The sequence below is a fragment of the Phalaenopsis equestris genome, unplaced genomic scaffold (assembly GCF_001263595.1).
Source record: "Phalaenopsis equestris unplaced genomic scaffold, ASM126359v1 Scaffold000123, whole genome shotgun sequence".
Lineage (NCBI taxonomy): Eukaryota > Viridiplantae > Streptophyta > Magnoliopsida > Asparagales > Orchidaceae > Phalaenopsis > Phalaenopsis equestris.
The window spans coordinates 1,043,888-1,058,355 of record NW_018164565.1 but is presented as its reverse complement, the minus strand read 5'-3'; the positions used below and the strand labels follow the sequence as shown (position 1 = coordinate 1,058,355).

The following is a 14,468-nucleotide window of genomic DNA, read 5'->3' as shown; positions in this document are numbered from 1 at the left end:
CAGGAAGCAGACCTTTCCTTTCACAGTACACTTAGTGCGGAAAAAACTATTCCTTGGCCACAAATGGCCCTTCTCTGGCGCAATCTGTAGGATCCTCCTTACGACTAGCATTTCTCCCTCATCTCCCTGGAGTTGAAGTTCCTCCCCTTGAACCTCCCCACTTCCTCCTCATCTACTTCATCGACGACACTTTGCTCAGTGAATGAATTAACTCGGCACGTGGGGCAGTTGGAGGCCATGTGTTCGTGCCCGCGATACCTAAAACATCTCCTGGCATGTATTGTAGAGGGTGAACTACTCTTCTCAGCTTTCTTCCCACTCAAATTTGGCTTGTCACTTCCTTGTCCAGCCTTCCCAACTTCTCCAGATGTACCCTTGTCGATAGTTACAACTGTAGGTGGTTGTTTGAATGAGGGTGGTTTGTTTGCTTTGTTTTTGTTCTCTCCACCTTCAAGGTTAAGGTTTAGACATCTCCAAGTGACCAATAAGGTTGTAGTTGCACAATGTTACTGAGAGTTGACATCAGGCCTCCCGGATACCAGGCTATAGTATGTTCCCCTAGCTCGACAAACTCACATTTCATTTGAAGCTGTCAAATTATGTTGTAAATTCCTCCACTAATAGGTCTTTCTATTATAGGTGATGGAGTTTCAAAAATAAATTCTGATGATAATGAGAAGGTAAGTATTTCCTCTACATCTCCTTCCTCATCTTCTCCCATCTGATAATCATGTCACTTCGTTCCCTCCTTTCCCTCCGTAAACTTTTCCACCACAAGGAAGTGCTCTTTTTCAATTTGATGGCCGCAAGCTTCACACTCTTGCCTTCTAGCACCTCTTTGCACTTAAAGATTTTCTCAACCGACTGCAATAATTCGATAAAATCAGCTAGATCTATCCCTCCGTCAAACTTTGGCAGATCCACTTTAACTCTGAAATCTCTAAGTCCTCCATACGTCGCCTCTTCTCTCGGCCTCCTATAATAATGAATCTGAAGCATCGTGATCGGTCCTCCTCATCATTGAAGTCCTCCCTAAGAAAGGGGTTCAAAATCCCGCCCCTTTTCTCATCTTCGACTCTCAATACCATGACAGAGGGTAATTTCTCCCTGTATCACGTTATCAAAATCCGCAAGCCTCTGCTAAAGTTTATAGATCTCTCATTGTATCTCTTCCCGAGTAGATTTTGGCATGTGTCTCCTTGGTGACATGGTTAGAGTTTGAATTTGTGCAATAGGAAGATGATAATTGAGAGTAGGAAAGAAAATTTTTGGGGTGGAGATGTGTAGGAAAGCTAAAAAACCTAAAATAGAACTAGAGTTAGACTATCTCTGATACCAAATGATATCAAAGTTAACCCAAAACCCAATAGAGGATGTAAATTTTATAACGCAAGCAAAACGAAATTACAATCAATAACCATGAACTATGAGAAACACGACATAAACACAAATATCTTGCTAGGGTGAGGTGGGAAGGTGGCGGTGGCTGGGGGAATAATGGTTGGAGAGCTATCCAGCAGTCGGACAACCGACTGAGCAGCGGTGAAGGGCTTTGGAAGGGCGACAACAAGCTAGAATTGCTGCAGGAGGTGGCCTCAGCAAGCAAAGATGGTGAAGAAAGGGGCAACAGTAGCAAGGAAGAGGTGGGGAGGGGCGGTAGCAGCAAGGGATGGTGCAAGAAGTGGCGGCACCAAGTAGAAGGGGTGCAGGGAGGCAACAACAAGCAGATGAGGAGAATAATGATGGAAATATGCAGAGATAATCACCATCTTGGAGCAACATACAACTGGAGCACCATTTGTCCTCGGATACAGTCCTAGCAGGAAAAATATTGTGTGTGTGTGTGTGTGTGTGTGTGTGTGTGTGTGTGTAGTTCAGGGTAAATATGGATGGGTCCCGCTCCAAATAAAAGGAAATCGTGTGCAAGGAAGGACCACTCGATCCTTCTCCCAAATGGACTGAACCAGTCAGCGTGCGTCACTTGCTGTGCCCGTGCGGGCATAAGCACTCCGGCATCAAAGCACATTGTACAACACAACTACACAACCTACAACAACTATAGTTCAATACTTTAAATAGAGTAGACAAATCTTTACATTAACAAAGCATGGTATTCACACCAGACCCTTCTAAAACTTAAGCAGTTCACATAGATACAAATATTCTGACAAACTGATTGCACAAAATGTCTACGAGAAGAAAAAAAAATTCTTCAATTGTGCACAGTAGTTAAAATTCCATGTCTCTGGTAATCATATAAAGTTTGAACAGTGTTTATAAGCAAACAAAGTTAAATATTAAAATTAATAGAATATGAACCCTTCCCAAACTTCTCCATGAGAGTCCGCTTTCAAGCAACGAGTTGAAAATTTGCAATTATTATTGTCAACTAGTTTCATCCACTAAATCAGCTTGATGAACCAATCAAATCAGTTAAACTACCCTCCTCTCAGGTGTTCTGTTTTCAAATGCACCTACATGAAAATCTTCACATGGCATTCAATTAGCCCAAATGCAGCTGCATGGAACTACCGGACCTTATGATGCCCTACACATTAGGGGTCTTTGATAAAAGAGATTTAGTTTCCTTTAAAGTTCTAGAGTTTGCCTATTCCAGACTCTGAAACAACTAGCATGCTGAAAAGGAAAAAATCAGGACAGATTTATGTAAATATAGGCTTTATGGCAAAGTAAAATGTTTTAAACCTTTTTGAATAGTCATAATTGAATAATAAATTGACAATTATTTATATTGATTTATTAAATTTGAATACAAATAATATTGTTTTCTTTTTCGTTATGTTACCATAGTTTAAAATTATGAGTATTCACTGAGTTAGTGATAACACACGAAAACATAACCTAACATTGTTCAGATTTAAGATTTGTGATAAAAAAAATGAGCAATATAAAAGAAAATGTGTATTGAGGGCCAATATAGAGAAAGGTAAGCTCATTATTGTTTTATGTAAAAGTTAATCAAAATTGTATTCATTGGTGACTCTTTCGATTTATTTGGATTACAATTTGTAAGTGGTATAAAATAAATTTAGTTTCACCGTTCGACAGTCTACTCCAACTTTGAAAAATCAAGCCTAAGGGATAGATTGTGACAATTAATATAAACACCAAATCATAGCTTCATAAGATATACAAAATGAACACAAAAATAGTTACATAAAATATCAAAATGAAAATAAAAAATTATAACTATACTAATATAACAAGATTTACAATTCAACAAAAATAACCAAAAGTAAAAGGCAATAAGAAAGTATCTCACTATGTTGAAGTTTCAATCGATCATGATGAAAAAAAATAAAATGAACTAATCGCACAACTAAAACTTATGACCAAAATTGGCCTGTTAAAAAGCATTGAAAGTGAAGAGAAAATGGGTGAGCATTGCATGAATTTTGGGGGTTTCATACAGGCTAAATGGGAGGTGAAATTCGCTCCTGCCGGCTAGCAATGCTTCGCCCAATGGCAAGACAGACGTTGAGGGAAAATTTGAACAAAAAAAGGTACATTGCCACTGCTTATAATGACCACGTTATGCCAAATTAGCATATTGTGGCCACTTTAAACGGCGCCAATGTTATCAAAATTTATTTAACAAAATGTTGAACAAATAATAAAATTATCTCAACATGACAGATTTTAAAATTCCATCGCGAATTTAAGGAAAAAAGCTGCATAAAATTTCCATTCAATTAAAACTAATTGCAATAACACATAGCATATAAACTTTTATCCTATTAAAATAGGTTGATTCCAAAGGGAATGTAATGAGCTAAAAGAAACAAAAATATACACAATGCTAACCTTGGTCCATACTAATTTATCATTGGCAATTGAAGCCCCAACCAATTTCTGCAGAGCTTCATGTTTACTTAGACTAGATTTGTCGCCATTGATGCTGCATATCTACATAAGCACACAAAAATGGAATTAATTCAAAAAACTGATATGCCAAAAATAATGCCAAGATGATCACTATGCATGCATCTTTGTGATCAGAAATGAACCAAATAGAACAAAGATCCTATCACCTACATGGTGGAGAATTTGTGGGATGCTTAGTACATTTTCAGCTCCCACATTAATTAATGGATTAGTATTGTCACGAAAGAGCCCCATATCATGTAATCTTTCCCCATCAAAAGTTGACCCTATGTCCTTAGGACCATCAAAGCCAATCATTCGGGTATTATCAAGTTGTTGATTTCTTATGGATCTTTCACAATCCATAAGAGGAACAGGTATTCCACTGTGATCTGTTCCAGAACTAGTATATTCAGAAGAAGTACCTGTTTTATGCCTCAAATCTTTGTTATGTGGACCAAGAACCTCATTATCAGAACCTGGTTCAGGGTTATGGTATGTCTGTTGAGTTTCATCAGAAGCTGTCTTTGCAATCAAGGTATCAACTAAAATTGATTCTTGCATAGAATCCCATTTCTTGGGACCCTCAATATCAGTTGATCCACCTGAATACCTACCAAGATGCTGGGTCTTCTTTGATAATCCATTGTATCCTTCATCCGAAGAAGTGCCAATGACATCTGCCTGGTCATAAGCTGCTTTAGAGCGTTGCCTTTCTTTCTTACTCTGCAAAAGATTAACTAGATCAACCTCAATGCGGGGAGTGAACTGTTTCAATGACCGTCTCAGCAAGTTTTGTTCCTCTACAGATAAGCTAAGGATAAAATTCAAGACGGCAGATGAATCATGGGCATAAACAGATATTATCCCAGTTATAGAAGCATCCTTCAGTTTAGTATTTTTATCGGTTACCAAAGGGGCTAGTTTAGCGAGCCACAATTTTAGAATGCCACCATTACTAAAACCATCAGGGTTTGGTGAATGCTTGTCAAAGGAATTATTTGCAAACTCAACAACAGCCAGCTTTGCTTTAGGAGACCTCTGCTCATCTAATGAACGAAGAAGGGCGGGTAACAACGAATCAATACCATATGTCCTACTAACAATTTCCAAGTTTATCATACAGGGTTGCCTCACCAACTCCTTGGGGTCAATCAATCTTGAAAATACATATGGCAAGATTCTCTCAAGGTAGCTTTCAAAAGGCTTCCTGCATGGAGGGATAACCTCTGCAAGTGTTGAAAGAGCTGCCTGCGCAACTTTATGGTGTGGATCATCTAAATGTCGAAAGAATAGTTTCATGACCTTCTCAAAGTTCTGTGTAACTTCTTGAATACCTTTAGGCCCTTGCAGCAACAAGTTCCGCAAATAGTTGAAAGCTGACACCCTGGCAACCCAATCTGAACTAGAGCACAAACCCTCATTAAGTGCATCACCGAGGGATCCTGGACCATCCACATAGCTAGATAATTCACCCAAATGAAGCTGGTTATCATCAAAACTGCGTCTGCGACTAGCTGAAACCCTTCCATTTGCTTGGTTTCTAAGAAGTGGCCTTTGAAAATTTGGAACATGATTACTGTTTAGATCCCTGAAGCCAGCATCCTTATAAGGTGCATCCGGATACTGTCTATCTATTTGTATGTTTGACAGTTTCTTAAAACTGAGATCAACATTTCGTTCAGCAGTACTCCCATCTAGTGGCCTTTCAGAATGCCTTTTGACCGAGTAAGATGATGAAAATGAAGACGATGAATCAGAAGCAAGATTATCGTATTTAGAGTGGCCTCCCACATATTGGCTATGTGAATTCATAACATCAGTAAAATTTGAACCACCATTCCTAGCACTATTAGCAATGTTAGCAGTTGGATCCACCAATATTGATTCTTTTAGAGAAAGATGATTTGAACCAGGTATAGCAGCCAGAACTGGTGGATCCCGAGAAGCTGGGGAATCAACCCCTGCACTAGGAGCGAAAGAAAAGTAGGAAAAGCTTTAGCTAAATCTGACATATTGAAAACAGTGTTGAGAAGGAAGAGAAAAACGAGCCACAAGAGAATAGTAAAAGGTGGAGATGGTTAACTATCAAAAGACAAGTAAGCATTCAAACTAATAAAAGGTTCATATAAAGCATCATAAATCATACCAAGATCCAAGCTAGTTGATTGTGTGCTAGAATTTCTTTGCTTCTCAGATAAACTAACACCTCTCAGTAAGCTCTCAATGGCCGAGAGTTTTTGTTTGCTTGCCTGAAGCATGTTTTCAAGACTTCTTTCAGAATGTTTTTCAAGTTGCTTTGTTTGTGATAAAGCATGGGATCCTATAGAAAGCGACATCCCAGAAGTAAGGCTGGAACTTCTATCCATTGCAACAATGGCAGAAGTACCAAATCCGGGAACATTCACTGCAGCAGCATGAGATGGCGCATGTGAAGGTTGTGATCCTCTATCACGAAGCAATGGGGATGAATATCTTTTATGCATGCCACCATCTTCATCATTTATTAACTAGACATGATCCTACATAATTAGTAAGATTTGGTAGAAAGAGATATCTCCAGAAAAATAGTACTAGTTACCCTTTGGATAGCAGGATCAAAGGATGAAAACAGACGCCGAGACCGTTCTGGCCAAGTTTTTGAGAACAATTTGTAGCAAGTCCGTGCAGTTGAACGGACCTAATAAGTTTCACATAATTTTAATAAGTACACAGCAGACAATAGAAACTGCAACTAGCTTGATGAAAATGAGTAAAATTCCAATTGGAATGAACAAATAGATAAATAAACAATAAAATTGATAAATATGTCCGGAACTTGAAAGCCACTAGATAATTAGTTGAATATATATAAATTATGTGGGATCATTGCTAGTTTTGGCCAAGCTTTTTAGAACAACTTATAACAAGTTTGTACAGTTGATCGGACCTAATAAGTTTCATGTAATTCTAAAAAGTCAGAGTAGCGCACGCGCGCCCACACACACACGCCCACGCCCACACACACACAGATATATATATATATATATATATATAACATTAATATATTAAACAAAGTCCCTAATTATGCCGTATATATCTTAATAAAGTTTCTAAAATATGTACGAGGTTCTTTGCATGATGACCGGCATACGTCCCTTTTAACCAGAGAGCCAACCCTATATGTCTTGTCATTTGAATCATATGGTCTCCACCATGGGGTCAGCTTGAGCATGTTCAAGCGCCCATGATAATTTAAGAAAAGAATAGGCTGATGTTAAGCTTTGTTGTAGACCTAGCTCGTTTGTTTGTACCTATTTAGCTTGATAACAACAAATGGCAAATTAAATGTGAGTGTCAGGGATGGGTGGGGGGAGGTTGCATAAGCAAAGGAAGAGTAAAAAACATATCTATCCGAAAAGTCTGAAGCCATCACTCAGTACTACTAACCATTAACCAAAATTGAAAATATAGGCAACTACTTAAATTTTACATTTCATTTTCCTGAATCAAAAACACTACCTTTGATCATATATATCTATATATAGCCTCGAAGAACTCCAAAGTGTGCTGAGAATGGAATGAGGATGAAATGAGATCACTCGTTATGCTTAGCTACCCATATTGGCCATTTTCCCTCCAAATGTCCATATAAAATCGGCTGTAATCCATATAAAATGCATGCCATTGGTCTGCATTGGTATTCCTAAGCTCCTCTGAGGTTCTGCTTCTGCTGTTCTTGCATTTGTCTGATTAAAATGCTACAAAACTAGACTTACTGATATTCATCATTTTTCTTTCTTCAGGATGTATTTTCCCTTGATAGAAGTCCCTACCAACGTTTTTTAAAAGTTTTTCTCTGTTTTTTTTTCATTGCACTTCATGGTTTTCAACAAGTTTGGCGGGGTTTTTTATTTTTGTTATTTTTTTTTTTTTTTGCAGTGGTATAACATGCAACAACAGAATGCAGACTGCATACTTTTACTAAGTATTCAAGATAAGCATATATCTTCACTAAAATAATTATAATAAAATGGAAATCATTATTCTATTGCCCTTTAGCACAATGCTAAGTATTTAATGCAGGAATAAAAAATGCCCACACTCTGTTAGATAATACCTCACTCATTGCATCTGCAACACAGCACTTTATCAGATCTTCATAAAGCTCTGCCGATCTTTGAATTTCTGGAGCATCTGCCCAGTACTCCAGAATTAAAAGTGCATATTCACAACACCTGATAAAGCATAGAAATAATAACTGAATGACAAACAAAAGCGCACAAAACACATCATTAGACAACGGCCATTCTACCTGGCACGGAGAATGGCATTTCTATCATTTTTTGCAGATTCCACTATGCGTGGAAGAACACGGGCAACCTTACAATTTCGAAACATCTGGGAAGAAAATGCACGGTGATTAAAGAAACAAATGTGCGTTTAATCATTAAGTACAAAATTACATACCGTTTTTATACAGTTGTCTGCAGATTCTGCTATCACAAGTACAGTTATCACGACAAGCTTAAAAAGTACCTAAAGTAAACCAAAAATTTACAAAAGCTTAAGACATCAAATTAAACATTTAGGAAAAAAAACAATAAATTCACAGACAATTAAATCACCGGAATAAACATCTCAGCATAAGTCTCGAAGTCACCCAAAAGCTCCTTGGACAAAAAGCATAGCAAATGGCAGCCCTAGAGAAAGAAATATAAATCAGAAAAAAAAATAGAAAAAAAAGAAAAGATAGACCAGTTTGCAAGTGCTTTAGTTCAACAAGGCACACAGCTTGCATTTTAATAAAGAAAACCTAGCTACATAAAGAAAGCTCACTAAACTCATAAATGAAGACCATACTGAATTAAACAAGCCATGCTAACACACCAGATATTCACCACCCAAAATTAAAAGCACACCTGTTTCACTATACTTGATCGCCTATCTGATAGCTGAGTGCTTAGTGGAGAAACAAGCTGTTTTAAGAGCACGTGAAACGATGGGTAATCAGCAGCACCTGATAACCCATTGAAAATTTTCATAAAAGTTTATTAGATAAAAAGGAATTAGAACGTCAAAGAAAGCATAAGCGAACTGCTTTTATGACGCAAATGCAAAGAGAAGGCAACCATTGTCAATGAAAAAAAGGGGACATTTACATACATAGCACACAATTCTTACGTAATTACATATCTCACATCTAAACTTGCATATTTAACACAAAGCCCACAAATCTTTAATATCACATAAAAAATAGCACAATTGCCATTTTTAAAAGTAAAGTGCACATTTTCATGCATAGGTTTACAGCACCATAGTGTTGTGTATAAATATGAAAGTTTAGGAGTGAAATATGTAAATATATAAGAATTGTGTGCAACATTTGTAAACTTCCCTAAATTTTATCCCAAAAACAACTAAGCAATTAAAAAGTGCATTAGATTTGCTAAGATAGCACAAACAGGACAGTGACTTAACTTTAAACAAATACTTTTCTTCATCAACACTGTTAGTTTTTAAGCAGTACAATTCTCCTTAGGTAAGAGGAAAAATACTGCAAATAAATGAAGCGTGACCGGTAGTTTTAAATAAATAAATAAATATATCTATATATAGATATATATATAGATATATATATATATTATATATATATATATATATATATATATAGTGGATTTAGAGCCAAACACAAACATCTTACTGCTATTAATCAGTTGTCAGAACTACCTGTTGAGAGGACAGGTGTTTCCCAAGTTTTGAAAGACTGTCCTAGACAAACTCAGGAATTCATCGCTACAACTGTCTTTCCTTCTATGGATCAGACTGAACAGCCTTCAGAAGAAGAATGGCAAGTTTACACTTCTTGGCGGAGGAAGAAGACTGGGACATTGTTCAGCTTGGAAATTTAATGAAAGATACCTTAGTCACTCCTAGCAATGGAACAACGCTTCAGAGTTTGCTACCTGGATCCGCTGAAAGAACCAATAGAAGAGGCAGGTCTAAACTACCTCGTCCATAGACACTTGTTTTTGCATGTTTTCTTTTTTTGAGTCTATTGTATCTTTTTGTTGGGATATCTTTGTATCATGTAACATATGAGTAAGACATCATCTATTGGGCCCTCTCATACAAATTTTTGTATCCTTTTTTATTTCAATATAATCAGCCCTAGCGCTTCCATATTCTGCTATAAGACAGATGAGATAGCAACATATGGACAGAAGACTGGAGAGAGAGATTGAGAGGGGGCAGGCGATCAAGTTAGTGAGGACGATTGTGTGTGTAAGAGATGTAGGTATGCATGTCAAGTAGGCAAGAGCGTAGAAGAAGCTTCATGCAAAGCAGCTAACCAAATCGAGCGCACAAACACGTTACATGCAGCTGCTTTCCGGATCAATGATGAGGAAATTGAATATTGCTCAAATTAGGTATGAACATGAGAGTTTTTCCTCCTTTAAACCTAAATTGAGATAGATGCTTTCAATTTTATTTCTTATGAAATCCTTAAACCTTAGATTTTATTTTACTACAAATAACATCTAATTTGCATAGGGTTGCTACGAGAGAAACAAGACTGTGATAATAACTAATATTCAGAGATAGAGGAAAAGAATAAGACAGAATTGTGGTACAATTAAATTGAAAATAATTATTTCTTTGTTTGTTTATTCAGGTTTTTTAAAAACTTCGAAATAAAAAATCACTATAATAAAATGCATCAAATGTTAAGAAAAATTAAATAAATGTTCAAAAAAAAATTTCCCTATCAAAAACATAATTTTTAAAATGTTATGGTTTAACTAAGGAAATAGTTGTAGCTTGTTCTAAAATTCTCTATTAATTGTTGTGTAAAACTTGATCTAAATATGTGAATTGGATGTAAACTACAATGTCAATATTTAGTGGCTCTTAATTATTTGAACGATATTTTTCAATTATTTTAAATTTTGGGATATTTCTACCATCCGACTATCTATCATGTCTTCATATATTCTTTCGGGCCAAGTCTTCACAAATAGACAGTAAGAATGCTAGAAAAAAATAGGAATCTATGAAGAAGCTTTTCAGAATAAAAAGGCCCTCAACCAAAAGAATAAATACAAAGATTAGAAGAAAAAACACTCGAACATTGCAGCAACGTGAGTAGTACTTAAGGCTGATTGAATTAGGCACAAAAGAAAATACTTTCCCTAGAATGTTTCTTCTTTATGGAAATTAACCAAATGAAAGTCCTATACTTCTATCAAGTATACCACCCTACATATGACACTGTTCTAGGGCCCCTAGAAAGTGTTTAGATAGCAGATTTTGAGTAGAGGCGGTTGGGGAATAGCAAAGAATTGATAATATATGAGTTTGAGGACATTTCGATGGGGATAAGCATCTTTCAAGGGCTGTCCCAATGAAAAACGACAAAGACAACTTCGAAACAACATATATGGACGGCAAGGAGATTCACCACATGTACTTGCACAAGCTACATAAACATCACTTGCATAAAGAAATAAATACAATAATCCTTAAGGTAAAAAGAAGAGACTACAATCTCCAACAAACACAAAAAGAAAAAGTCATTCAAAAATAAAAAATAACATATAATAAGTTCACTCGTAGAAAAAAAATCAAATCACAAATGAAAAAATAGGAAAAAAATTAGGAACGGCAGAATTGGTTGAAAATAGGAAGAAAACATGCAACCTTCCCACGATCAAGGTATCCAGGGTTTCCAATTCGAGAACATGTGGAACCACAGGATCCCATTGATTCCATGATTACGCGGAATCTAGCAGAAGAGAAAAATTGTCGAGTCATTTTTCCCGGCTAAGAGAGGCTTCTTTTTTCTCTAGAAGGGTATGGATCCCACTGTAGATTATTTTTTTCCCACAAAGCACCTAAAGAGATTTTTAATGTTTTGGTTCACCCCTTCTATCTGACCATCTATCAGCGGGTGACTTGCTGAACTAAACTTAGCACTAAGCTTACACCATTGGGCCTTTTGAAAATTGCGAAAACCTTCGCATTTCCATCTAAAGTGGTGACAAATTAAACTGCTCTCAATAGTAACAACCTAGAAGGAGGTAAACTGAATGTCAGAGAAACTTGAAACTCCTCTAATGAGGGTCAACACAGCCTAAGAAATCAGCTCTTCCATGGCAGTGTCTTCTAGTATCACCAAGGCCGATTTCACGGGTGTCTCTCTCATAGTCTGTAGAAATGTGGCAGGGGGCCACAAAAATCATGCCTATATCCGGAATATCCATCATAACTGACTTCTTCAACAGCAAAGAGGCAATATGCTTCCCTTCCTTGATAAATGAGGTATTATTGGGGCTATCATGAAGTGTACCCTTATCATATTATCATGGTCCACCCAAAAGAATGTGACACGCATTCATAGGCATGATATCACACCTAACACGATCCTGCAGCTTATCTCCCATAAAAAACTCTAATATACATCTATCAATTGTGATCTTATTTTCTTTTCTCAACCATAACAAAGAATATAGTCAAAAATCTTTCTGATTTGTGAGCTTTAATTTATGTACTAGTTGTATATATCCACATTTTCACATCTGCCTCGATTTATAATGAGGACGCATACCTTTCCCTGCACGGTACAATAAGTACGAAAATTATTGTGGCAGAACTAGTGTTGCTCTATTATGGGTTCATTGGATCCGTCAGATTATTAGCATCTCTCCCTCATATGCAAGCAGTTGATATTCCACTAAATTTTCCTTTAAGTTTTCACCCCCCGCCTCCTCCACTGCACCGTGATCAACAAAATATATCAACCTTCTATTTGAGAAATCATACAATGTTTTCAAGGATGTGACACATGAAGCACTTCCTAGCTGGGAAGGATTTGGGAGTGTTGGAGGTCTCCGCATTATCTCCATTTTGATTTGACATTTTTTATAGTGAGGTAGGCTAGGTTACTCCACTTAGTGTGCTCTTACTGGTTGAACCGTGTTTGAAGGGTGGTGTAGGCCTAATACTATTGTGTTTTCTCTCTACCTTCAGAGCTAGGTTTTGAACAACTTTAATGTCTAATATGGCTATCATTAGGCCATGTTATCAATGAACACTCATAATCATCCCAATATCAAGCTATGGTTTTCTCCTTGGGTTTCACTAGCCCACACTTTAACATAAGTTGAAACTCAATTGTGTACTCTTCTAGTAGGATATATTCCTAGTGTAAGTGGTGAAATCTTAATAACATATCTTGTTTGTAATGTGTTGGTTATTTCTTACACTATGTCTCTCATTTCACCTTTAGACCAAGTAGTGATTTTATTTTTCCCTTCACCCTGACGTATGCGCTTCAACTTTTCCAATCATAAAGAAGTATTCTTCGTTAACTTACGACTAATTTGACCACGCTGTCGGGTGGAATGTCCTTATACTCAAAGACCCGGTTCATTGTTTGGAGACACTCGATGAACTCAATCAGATCCATGGGACTGTCGAAATCCAATAAATCCACCGCTACTCTAAAATCTTGGCATTTCCTTTGTATATTTCATGTAAAATCACTAGAGTATTGGTTATTCGTGACTAGGAACTTCTGAATTGAAAGGATTCACTCTCTTCCCTCAATCTAGCGAGTCACCGGTGTGGCTATTGGTGACCTTATAAGGTCGTCTCCTCTCAAAGGTAGAAAATCTTTGTTGCCGACAGATTTCTAGTTGCATATTCTTCATGATAGTTTCTTGAACAGCTCGTTGAGGGTTTCTCCCAGCGATATGGTGTCTCGTTCTTCCAACCAAATGTCGACTAAAAGAAAAGAATAATTTAGGCTTGGCTTTTAGGTTGTAGGCATCAGGGTGAATTTTTGGCATATGTATGAAGGTTAGTTTTTGAAAATTTTGGGTCTAGGTCTAGGGATTGCAGTAGAAATGGTTATGGAATTGAGTTGGTACGGTTATGGAATTGAGTTGGTTGAAGATTTATATTAGGTTGAATTTGATTTGGGGCAATGAGGACAAAACCCTAAAAAATCTATAATTTGTCAGGTTTTGATATCAAATGACACCGCTCTATGGCTCCTAGAAAGTTTTTAGGAAGTGGATTTTGACTGAAGGTGGTAGGAGAGTAGTAAAGAAATGATAATATATGAGTTTGGAGGCATTTGGATGGGGATAAGGATGATTCGAAAACTGCCCCGGCTGAAAACATCAAAGAGAGCACCAAAACGACATATACGGATGGCAAGGAGATTCACCAACTGTTCCTGCACAAGCTATAGACACACCACTTACATAAGGAAGAGGATACAGTACTGCTACAGCATTCAACAAACATAAAATCAAGCAAAAGTCTTCTAAAATAGGAAATAATAAGATATAAATAGTTCCCTCATAAAAAAAAAAACATAATTATAAATAGAAAAATAGGAAGAAAATATAGAAAGCAAAGAAGTCGGGTGAAAATAATCCCATGATCGCGGCATCCAGGGTCTCCCATTAGAATACTTACGGAATCGCGGGATCCAATTGATTCAGCGACACGGAATATTGCGAAAGCCGAAAGTTCCTAAGTCAATATAACTACTCTAACAATTATAACAAAAATACAAAACCAGTATTATTGTC

General features: G+C 36.9%; 1 protein-coding gene across 2 annotated transcripts in view; it reads right to left on the bottom strand.

The window, feature by feature from the left end:
* The window catches only part of LOC110021148 (CLIP-associated protein-like), a 69,578-nt gene that overhangs the window by 25,524 nt on the left and 29,586 nt on the right, over positions 1 to 14,468 (bottom strand). For both annotated transcript variants that reach the window (XM_020719523.1, XM_020719521.1), the window contains exons 7-15: positions 8,787 to 8,884; positions 8,493 to 8,567; positions 8,335 to 8,403; positions 8,180 to 8,265; positions 7,985 to 8,102; positions 6,467 to 6,565; positions 6,035 to 6,395; positions 4,057 to 5,849; positions 3,826 to 3,927 (exon numbers count right to left, since the gene is read on the bottom strand). In XM_020719523.1, coding sequence (XP_020575182.1) covers positions 3,826 to 3,927; positions 4,057 to 5,849; positions 6,035 to 6,395; positions 6,467 to 6,565; positions 7,985 to 8,102; positions 8,180 to 8,265; positions 8,335 to 8,403; positions 8,493 to 8,567; positions 8,787 to 8,884 — 2,801 coding nt within the window. The remainder of the gene's footprint in view (positions 1 to 3,825; positions 3,928 to 4,056; positions 5,850 to 6,034; positions 6,396 to 6,466; positions 6,566 to 7,984; positions 8,103 to 8,179; positions 8,266 to 8,334; positions 8,404 to 8,492; positions 8,568 to 8,786; positions 8,885 to 14,468) is intronic.